Source organism: Cotesia typhae, unplaced genomic scaffold (assembly GCF_013202065.1).
Source record: "Cotesia typhae breed Kobodo isofemale line unplaced genomic scaffold, CoteBio_Ctyphae contig_11, whole genome shotgun sequence".
Taxonomy (NCBI): domain Eukaryota; kingdom Metazoa; phylum Arthropoda; class Insecta; order Hymenoptera; family Braconidae; genus Cotesia; species Cotesia typhae.
In genome coordinates, this window is record NW_027423711.1 from 305,861 (window position 1) to 317,544 (window position 11,684).

The 11,684-nt window shown below is 31.3% G+C and overlaps 1 protein-coding gene across 1 annotated transcript; it reads left to right on the forward strand.

The window, feature by feature from the left end:
* The first annotated feature begins 1,745 nt into the window (after window positions 1–1,745).
* LOC141537686 (uncharacterized) lies at window positions 1,746–10,627 on the forward strand. The gene is given in 5 exon segments (XM_074258854.1): window positions 1,746–1,978; window positions 7,993–8,211; window positions 8,343–8,369; window positions 8,371–8,672; window positions 8,748–10,627. Coding segments are annotated over 5 exon segments (849 nt in total). The 5' UTR covers window positions 1,746–1,972; the 3' UTR covers window positions 9,043–10,627.
* Window positions 10,628–11,684: the final 1,057 nt, after the last annotated feature.

The window sequence follows — 11,684 nt, forward strand, 5'->3', positions numbered from 1 at the left end:
AAAATTCATATTAATAAAGCTTCTTTGAAAATCATTAAATATTTTGTAGCGTCTTAAATTTCCGCTTAAATCTTGTATCCGTTCTGTAAGTCTCGCGAGCTTCATTGGTGGTTGTCACGGATGCATGATTGAATGGTTAACACGTTGGCTTGCGAACGTGATTTATGAAATTCATGAACAAGAGTTTGACTGTGGTTGAATGTCTCGTTAAAATTTGATAGGCTGATCTGAAAATTGACACTTGATACTTAATTGTACTCCATTATTTTTTAACTTCCCGCTAAAAAAATCGAAGATATTCGAAAATCGGGAAGCTATTGGTTCTACCCCGTTTTGCAAAAATCGAGTTTTCATCAGATTTCGACGTTTTAAGGTCACAGGAAGCTTCCCTGACTATTACTGCGATGTTGTCATTATGTGTGTGTAGCCGTATGTAAACTGCTTACAGCTAACTTAAAAAAACTACGAAAAGAATTTTTTTTTAAATGTGGTTTTTTTGGAATAACTTTTAAACGGCTTTACCGATTAAATAAAAAAACTAATAAGCTCTTAACCTCTAAAAACCAGATCGATTGCCGCTAGTCTAGTCAAAATCGGTTGATTCGTTCGTGAACTATCAATGTCGAAAGAAAACCAAAAAAAGTATTTTTTCGGAATTACTTCGAAATTCCTAGTTTGATCAATTCAAATTTAAAAATTCTATATGAGGCTAAAAAAACAGCGTCGCATGCCATGAGATGCGTGAAAATCGGTATATTCACTCAAAAGTTATTGCAGTTTAAAAATTAAAAAAAAAAGTATTCTATGAAGCTTCTATCAGACTTTTGAGCTCGGAGAGCTCAAAATAATCCAAAAATCGTATTTTTGCGCACGAGGAGTTTAAAAACATCATACGGGCAATTTTAAGCGCCTATAGGTATGAAATTAGCGGGAAGTTACAGGGATGACCTCCAGGGTCAACCGTTTTCCTAATTTTTTTATAAATATCCAAGATGATAAGGTTGATTGAAAAACTTACAATCGTAGAAATCTTGCTGGCATTGATAATATCGGAAGGTTTCTACAAATTTCTGTTGGGAAAACTAAAAAATATTTATTACTTAAAAAGCGATGTAATATCAATAAGGTTTTTTTTGAAATTGTTTCTCCTTGCAGTTATCAATATTATTCTGTTTTATAAATTAATAAACATTAAATGTCATTCAAGATCAACAGGTCAAGGCTGATATATATATTATTTATAAATTAAAGGATAAATAACGCATTAAACCGTCGCTTAGGTGATAAGACTGGAAATCGATTGAGTATCAGATCCCAAAATGATATGGAAGTATCTGCAGTTTTTCTAGATTAAAAAAGGATACCAATATTATACAAATGCCGCTGAAGAACACCAGCTGACTGATTGGATACCTTAGAAAAAGCATAATAATTGTCTTGGTATGGTATGAGTGTAACCTTGACCTATGAAACAGTTTCTGCGCCGGCGTCGAGTCCTCGAGTTACTATACCGCTCTCTCTTGTGCCCACTTTCTACAACCCCTTTCTCCCAGACTGGCTATTGCTCGAGTTTTCTTCATATGACTGTCGCGTTTCGAAACAAACTGATACCCCCTTAAAAGCTTTTTGCCCCCCTCCATCCTTTGTTAGCTATAATATGGCTGACCTTACGCTTGTAAAGTAAGGTTAGGTCCCCTGGATATGTACCCGACGAAACGAATCCGTTTTATTTACTGATGCTCAGTTGCCCGCGGTTTCTCACGTCGTACGATTCGCAATATTGTGATTCTGTAGTATTAGTAAATTAAAGCTTTATTAATCTATTCTAGTGAATTAATTCTAGTGAATTAACTGAAATTGATATTATTCATTAAATAACTTTTTTAAAGTTTTACTAAAAATTTAATTCGAGGCTGGCTGTCTCGATGGAGATAACTTCGCTCTTTTCTGCCATGAATCTCATGTTGGAGATATGCAGGTAGGTTTTTTTATGAGTGAAATTTATAATTAATTAGAAATTTATGGAATTTTAATAAGCGCTGATTTTTAAAATTTAATTTTAAAGTTTTACAGTGACTAGCAAAACTTAATAGTTCTGTAGTTTATTTATTTCTTCTCTGAATTGTTTCTATTTTTAATCACAGTTGCTATGTGACAAGACAAAGTTTGAAAGAGTTAATGGTTCAATAAAACACTTTTTTATAAAATAAAATTCGAACACCATCATTAATTCGTTATCTAATATTAATAAAGAGCAATATATTAATTAAAAATTTTTCGGTACAATTACAATTTTCGACGATTAAGTGCAATTATCTGATGAGATTTTTTTACTTTTTCATTTAAATATGCTTTAAAAATGTAACCATTAATGATAATTATTAAATTGTATAATTTTTTAACGTAATTTTAAGCCAGACTGTAATAAAAAGAAAGTCTTAAAAATATAGTATAATAATAAAGAATGACATTGAAAATAAAGTGAAAACAAAGGTGATATAAAAGTTGCGTGACTTACTAACTCATTAACTTTTAATCGATTTCATTTACTCAAAATGACCGTGCAATAGGAGATTAAGCCAAAAGACAGACGACAAGATTTATTGTAGCAAAAAAAATTTGTTTATTTAACAGTGAATTAATTGTCAATGAATTTGGGTCATTCCATGTCAAATTGACTAATAGTTGGAATCAACTCCGTATAATTTGAACGAAATTTAGTTAAAATTTTTTTTTTATTATATAACAAAGACTTATCAAGAAAAAAAAATTTTTTTTTCGAGTTATTCGAAATTCAAAATTTTTTACTTTTTCTCATTTTTTAACTTTGTTCTACAAATATTTCAAAAATTCAAACTTTTGTTTGTTTTAAAAAAAAATACTCGGAGCTATGGAAAAAAATTTGCAAAATGAAAAATTTGTAGAATTTTTTTGTTTTCAAATATCGTGAAAATCGACTTTCGGCATCAAATTTTGGGCTTGAATCATTTAGAATAATAGCTTTATGATAGTTATTCGAATTATTTCAAGTAGTCCTGAAATTTTAAGAAAAATTTTTTTTTTCATTTTTAAATGATGAATTTTTGAATTTCGGAAAAAAATTTTTTTTGTTCTTTAAAATCTCCTCTAAAATATTTATAAGGAAAGGAGAAAAAAGAGAAAAATGTAAAAATTTTATTCTTTCAGTCTAGACAACATCTCTGAAAATTTCATAATTTATTAAGTTTATTCCAAGGTATTTTATCAAGGAATGTGAGCTCATAATTTATTGTTAAAAGTCGATTTTCATGATTTTTAAAAATTCAATATTATTCGAGTTTTTCACTTTGCAAATTTCTTTTCCAATTAATTTTTTCTCTACAACTCCAAGTATCCTTTTTAAAACAAATAAAAGTTCATTATATATATATATATATATATATATATATATATATATATATATATATATATATATATATATATATATATATATATAAATGAACAAATATTTGTTGAAGAAAGCAAGACAAAAAAGGAAAATTAAATCAACATTTGAATAACAATATTTCAAATTCCTTTTTTGATTTTAATGGAGAAATTATTTGAATGAAATATTTTTAACTTCCCTCTAAAAAATCCCCCTAAGTCTGTATGTCTGTATGTGTGCGTGTTTTTAGAAAAGGAAAAATCTTTTAAAGACACCGCTATCTTGACATACAATGGTCGTTAGTGTGGGATTTCCACCGACTAAAAAACCTCCTCTCTCCTTTCCCTATAGATGTTATAGGGAAGACTGGATTAGAACTACGTTTGGATAACTTCAGTCCAGTCCGTGCTGTGTCTCACGACGCCTGCTCTTGATTACTGGTCCCTTTCTGCGGTTTTTTTTTTTTAAAAGGCGCTGCACGTAGGCTGCAATAGCTGACCAGTCATCCTCTTCTTCGAACATGCAGGTCATCAAGCTCGCGGGGGAGAGCGTGGTGCCTACAATTTCTTCGGTGCTATTTCTGTAGTTCTTCCGTTTTACACATTCGAATAACGTGTGTTTAGTGTCGTCGATTTGGTCCGGACAGTATTTGCACATCGGCGTGCGGTGCAACCTCACCTAGAAGAGATAGGCGTTAAACTGTCCGTGTCCCGTCAATAGCTGGGTGAGGAAGAAGTCCGTGTCCCTGTGCTTCCATGAATGCCAGACGTTGATATTTGGGATCAAGCGCGCTATTCATCTGCGAACCAATAGTTCTGTCTCTTCAGCGCTATCTACAACTATTGTGGCCGCGATGTCGTCAGCAAAACCCGTGAGCTCTACTTGTTTCGGCAACGAGATTTCTAGGAGCTCGTCGTAGTCCGCGTGCTATAAGTCAGGTCCCATAATTGAACCTTGCGGCACGCCTGCCGTTATATCATGTCCCTGTGGGTTTTCCGTGGTTTCTGTGATCAGCGTCCTCTCGTCGAGGTAACTACCGATTATCGTCAGATTTTCGAGCGTTGTGTAAAATTTGTGTTCCAGGGCATCTAAAATATCTCCTCAATTCACGCTTTTGATAACTAGTGATATCAAAAACGCTTTTAAAAGCGTTACACACCTTACGAGCTTTGAGGCTATCAGACCATGCATCTGTTACTGTATCTATGACTTTTTGGATCGCGCCGACTGTCAATCGACCTTCCGGAAGCCATGTTAATTAGTAACAGAGCCTCCGGCACGATCGATGTCGTTGCGAAGTCTTCCCTGTATGAGCTTCTCGAGCAATTTTCCAGCAATGTCCAACATGCAAAGAGGTCTAAACGACAAAGGTGTAACAGGGTTCCCTTTACCTTTGTCGAAGAGAACCAATCTCTGTTGCACCCAGACCGTAGGAAACGTGCCAGTTGTGAGGCATGCATAGTAGGCGTTCAGGAGGATCTCTGGATATTCCAGGGCTATATATAATCTTGATGACCAATGTCGGGATAGCATCAGGACGAGGTACTTTTCCTGTCTTCAGAGTCTTAGCCGCGTCTTGTAGTTCCTTAGTTGTAAAGAGTGTTGCTTGGCCGTTTTTAGCATAGTGTTTTTTTCTTCTGCGGCGAGTGTTTGGGGAACAGCTCCGCCGTGATGCTATTCATTAATTAAGGCAGGAGACTTCGGCGTTTCTGGTGAGGTTTTTCCAAGTTGTTTAGCGATTTTTTTATCAGATAAATTTGTGTTAAAAAGTAAATCATAGGATTTGTAAAACTGCGTCGAATGCTACCAAGCACGTGAAAATCGGTTTATTCATTCAAAAGTAATTGCCGTTTGAAAATTTAAAGAATAGTATTTTATTAAATCTCTATCAGGTTTTCGAGCTTGAAGAGCTCAAAAGCATAGAACAGTTATCTCTTTGAGATCGGAGAGCTTGAAATAACACATAAATTATATTTTTGAGCTTGAAAAGCTCAAAAGCGTCATAAATGCAATTTTAAGCGTTTAGATATGGAATTAGCGGGAATTGCAGGGATGGCCTTCAGGGTCAATCATTATCCTAATTTTTTTTTAATTAATGAAGAAATGCAGACATTTGAAATAAAAAAATATGAGAAATAGGAAAGATTTTTTACTTTCTGTTCAGTAAATGTTTTTCTTTTAAGACGTAAAACATTCTAGAGAAGGTATTTATAATGTAAAATTTTTCTTGTAGAATTCAATGTATGATGGCATTTCTTCTTACTCATGAATTCCATTGCGAATTATCATACAAATAGATTGAGGGTCATATTTTACATTAATTTTGTCATATAACATGAATAAATAAATGCGAATCTATTTAAAATAATTGCGTTGTTTTATCCTTAGTATCTGTTACTTGAATATTACAATTTAATGATGTACATAATCTGATAATTAAGGTCAAGGTTAGATATAAGCTTTATCTCTTATTCTGTATCGATGTACACTTATTTGGATGAAACGGTTAAGTTAAAAATTGAAAATGTTTATACTCAACTAGAATAATTACATATATCAAAACTTGGATTATTTCAGATAAAGAAACAATATGTAAAAAAAAAAAAGCATATTTTCTTTTATATAGCAGTGCATAATTTTTCATTTATCTTATTATCGTATATATACCGTAGATCCTCTGTGCATAAATACAGCGTGCGAACAGCGTGTGTACATAATGTGCAAATGGCATGTACATATACAGCATGCACATATACTGTTGGGGTCGATGTAGTGTAAATAACTCGGTGTACAAATTTTAGAATGATAGTTACACCCAATACTGGGTTAAATTTAGGTGGTGCAAATTCATAATTTCTACACCATGAAACGTGTAATATCAATTTTGGGTTAACTAAAAATTAGGAAATTAAATTTAATCTTTTGAATATTGCGCCATTGCTTAAATAATAATTTTAAAACATCAATGATGTTGCCTATGAAACATTATTGGAGTTGAAATAATTAAAATAGTTTTATGATCATCGTTTGTATGACTGATTGTATTCTATGCCAAATTTTAGTGATGCCAGTTTTAAAAAAATTCAAATTTTTATCTTGCTAACAATATTATCAATATAAGAGGTAATTTAAATTATCTATTGATAGTAATGATTATTTTTAAAATTTAAGCACTTTTTGGAACAACAATATGGAAAAAGCCCGGAGAAAATTTTTTTTTCTCATATTGAAAAATGATGAAGTTTTCAGAGCAAAAAATGTGATCCTTTAATTTTTTCAAAAATTCGATCGAGTGAAACAAAAAAACGGTTGGCTGGATTTATTTGGCTCTTCGTAGGGTTTTTGTGGACGTATTGAACTGTAAAAAGCACACTTAACATTAGTGGGTTCCTCAATATTTTCAATTCAGTATTTGATTTTCCAAAAAACCACTGAAAGCCCTGTTTTTGTTGAATTTTCAAATTCATGTGACAAGAAGAAAAAAATTTTTTTTTCGAGAAAGCAATGGCTAGTCGTTAAAGAGAACTCATTCAAATTCTTGAAACCCACTTTTAACTTTCTGTGCGATCATTGGTTGCTGAGATGTCTATAATCCAAGACAAAAAGATCCTTTTCCATTTGAAGACCGATATCTCGGCGAGAAGTGGACGTATCAAGGTGAATAAAAAAAGAAATTAAAGCTAAATGAACAAAATATCTGATTATTATAGTGGTTAAGCAAAGAAAATTTTTTCCACGCCCATAGACCAAAAAAAAAAAACTAAAAAAATTTCGAAAATTTTTTTGTTGCTGGTTTTTCTAAGACCACTCAAAAACCGCGGAAGCTACTAAATTTTGAAGTTTTTTTTTTCAAAAACTAGATACTTGGAGCTACAATTTCCTTTTTTTGGATTTTTTGTATACGACCATTTCTCTAGAAGTTACAGCTTGTTAAAAAATACATAAAAAACTATACTGTGTTCGATATTTTGTAGTATATATTTTCCGTAATCCATAATAAAATTGAGATGAAATGTATGCGGTGTTAATTTATTCGTAACGTGATTGGTCAAATATATCATAAACATGAAAACATACTCTCTTAAAAGAAATCAGTGAAATTTCACTGGTTCACCAGTGGAAACTCACTGATTCCAACCAGTGAAAGCAATTTCATTGGTAAATCAGTGAAGTTCACTGGTTGAATCAGTAAACAAAACATCTGCGTGCGTGCGCGTTGTTATGTCCACTGATTAAATCAGTGGAAATCCACTGATTCACCAGTGAAATTGTCATTCACTGGTTGAGTCAGTGGAATTCCACTGATTTCTTTTAAGAGAGTATGCAATTCTATACCAGATTCAGGTGCATGCATAATATATTCTAATAATAATTTAAAAACACAACAACATTAAAACTATTGTCAATATTTTTCATATAAAAACTTCTGAAAATTAATAAAACAGCCGCTTTTAGTTAATAAAAATGTATTTTTAAGGAGACTTTTATCTTCTTTATTAAAATAATTAATTAATAATTATGATTTCAGCCGAAGCGTTAATTTAAAGTGTACACATTTAAATATTAGAAACTTTTTAAATTTATAGAAGCCTTTGAGAGAACTGAGCAGATTATGCTTGGGTACGAGCAATCAGAGTAATGCAGTAGTAGTTACAGCCGACATAGTTTCAACTGAACCTCCAAGTGGCTTGCCGTTACTTCAAATATGGCCCAGCGAATCTCCAAGAGGCGAGGCCGACGGCCAAGCTTTCATTTTTCCAGATACACACGACAGTGTCAACGACAGTGGTATCGAATCGATTCAGGTACACTAAAATTTGAACTTTATATACCTTAATTAAATATTAACATACACGATTTAAACAGAAAACAATTATTTATTATTTTACGTTAAATTTTACGACTTAACGAATTAAAAACAACATTTTTATATCAGCGAAACAATAATTATCGTATGTATTCAACAAAAAAAGGCATCACCATCCCCATGTGGTGTGACATGCAGCAGCGCTACAGCCAGTCCTTTACAATCTCGACGCCCGAGTCTTTTACATCCAGATCATGCGCGTCTATATTTACATCACTTGCGACAAAATCATCATGCTGCAGAAAGAACTCCGTTGTCACCAGATCGGACGTCTATAGACGAAGAACAACCTCCTGCACCTCCAAGTCCATCTAGTTCAACCACTAGCAGTCTTAAGTCTATGCCCAGTTCAACAATGGCTTCTATTCATTCCTCGCATGATCGCAGACGTAGTAGCAGGTAAAATGATTTTTATTTTACAACATATATTAATTTTTCATCGTTATTTACTAAAATATCCTATACTGAAAACAGATACAGCGTTTTTGATGCTTTGGATTTAGAGTACGCACTTTTACGAGCTGCAGCAAGAGGCTCAGTTGGTCCATATTCATTCTCAGATTCCCTTCACAAATTGACCTTCACCCAGAGTCTAGCTTTTCCAGCATTGGCACGAGGGCTTGCATTGAAACAAAATGTACCAACAAGACAACCTCAGCAGCACTCGGAAAGTGGGTTGAATGCTTTCGCAAAAGTCGTCACTGCTATAGTGTTGATGCTTGTAAGCGTTTTTGTTTTCGGGATTGTGTATAAATTTGTAAGAACGTGAGGATGGTTGCTGGTACCCGATAAAAATTTAATCTCGGCACAAGAGCTTTCCAGTACCAATGATATTGATACAACGGGTACCAGCGATTATTTTGTTATTAATCATTCAGATTGAGAGATAAAAAAAAATAACTAAGGTCTGACTTATTTTTAAGCATTTTATGGATGTTATTATTTATTTAACATTGCAGTCCAACATTTTTAACTTCCCGCTATAAAAATCAATGATTTTAAAAAATTCGGAATTTTATTAGTTTCACTCCGGTCATGGAATATCGAGTTTTCATGAGATCTCGACATTTTAAGATCCTAGGAAGCTTTCCTGATGATTTTAACGATGTGTGTGTGAACCTATCATGACTTTTGAACGGTTTGACCTATTTGATCGAACCCAAGCGGTACAAAAATTTTTTTGGTAATATTTTGTTGAATTTTAGTTGACAGTTATTAATTTTTGACTTTTTGTTAAATAAAATTTACCAAAAAGTCCAGTTTTTTATGTAACGCTTAGGAACTTAGTAGTTTTTGAGCGGGCTTTACCAAACCTTGATTTTCAATACTATTTAAACCGAGAAGTTGCAGGGATGACCTGTAGGTTCAACCGTTTTACTAATTTATTTATGAGATATTATAAAAATACATAAATATACTCTTTAAATATGCTTGATTGCGCATAAATGTACGTTATCTTAGAGGAATTCGTTATCATGACATATTCATTTGGAGAATTTTAAAAGAATGAATCGGTAAATTTTTAATTATTCTCAGTGCTATTAGAATTGGTGAAACGTGATATTACTGAATTACTGAAAAAATAAACTCGTAAAAGCTGCACTTACGTACACTTAAGAGGATATTCCAGTTCTTCTTGAAATTTATATACATATAAAAAAGGAATAATTTTAAGATAAAATTCATTTCAAAGTGAAACAAAAAGTAGATTGTTTGCGAAATATGAAAAACTTGTAAAATAAAGTTAAAAAGAGAATAATTGTGATAGGTTACTAAGGATACTCATATTTATATGTAACTCTAATTGTTTAAATATTAAATTTTAAAGTCTCAAAGCTATTTGTTAATCTTTACAAAAAAAAAAAAATACCTCCTGCATTATTTTTGTAACTTTCGATGACTTCATATGGAATCATTTTAACCATATTGATGATAAAAAATAAAATTTTATTGAAATACAATTCAATGTATATGTGTAATGTAACTTCTGAAAATGTAAGCTATTTATCACTAAATTGATGGCAGAAACTAAAAAAATGATTTTAAAAATATCTTTGTATTAAAATAAGATAATTTGATCAAATTATTATAAGTAATGATAACAATGATGATCAATATACAATTACAATAAATCTATGAGTTAAATTGTGATTAATGCTCAATCTTTCTAAGTGCATTATATAATTCTTGTTCTCGATGACAATCTTTAATGAAAGAGCGTTCGATACATGAACCTAGAGAATATTTTTTAAAATATATGTGACGATGTTTTGTCAACTATGAAACGACTAATGCATAAAACTATCCTGCACGTTATATATAGACTCATAATATAATGTCACGAGTCATTCTCAGCCTTATACTTTTATTCAATACCCGTACTTGTTCCTATTTCTGTTCTTTTTTTTTTTTTTTTATTAAAGTATTTTTACCTGTTCTTCAATTGTTTAGCATAATTTATTTTTTCTTAAATTATTATACCTCAATTGTTTGATGGCATTTTTATATACTGTATATTTCAGTTTATACATTAAATAATCAATAATATTCAATTAAATTTAATATAATAGAAAAAAGTTCACTATTTTTCGAAAATATTATAAAAACGCATTATATTATACTTATAGCTTTTTTCAAAGCAACGAAATTGTGAAATGTATAACATTTAATCAAAAATAAAACATACAATGTAATTGAATGTAAATAAATAAAATAAAAATTTAAATTGTTTTTTTAATCATTCGCGAAGAGAAAAAGAAAAATAGTAAAAATGTTTGAAGAAAATTATAAATTTTTTAATTCTTATTGAAATCTACTTTATTTGTCAGGCAAGGGATAAAATAATATATTTTTTAGTGAAACTGCGAGTAATATCAGCTTTTTCTTCTCGTAAACAGTCAACGAGTTACCCTTGTCGGAGATGGCCTTATTTATTTCCTAGCTACGACAGTACATTAAATACTATCAGAGTAAAATGTAAAATATACACGCTGTCTATTTATAGGTTGCAGTTTTCATCGTGGGAAGTTAAATAAAAGTCAAAATACATAAAAAAGTTTTTGGTAGATCTTTTGATTTAATTTTAAATATATATTTATATTTTTTTAAATAATTGTAATTCAAAATAAAATACAATGTTCCCTCCGGAGTTGAGTTTTATTATTGCACCTCGTGTTATCATATCTACAGTGATATATTTTCATTCGCTACATATTGTTCTTTCACTCATTCTTCAATCTTTCAATTTTAATTATGATATTTAGGTGAAAAAGTTTTTTAAAATTATGCATCACGTTAAAAATATCAAAAAGGTGAATGATATATTTTTAGATTCTATGGCACGCAAGTACCTACTATCGAGGGTATAATAAGAACGTGTAAAAAGGTTGAACCGTCATGCTTTTATTATTT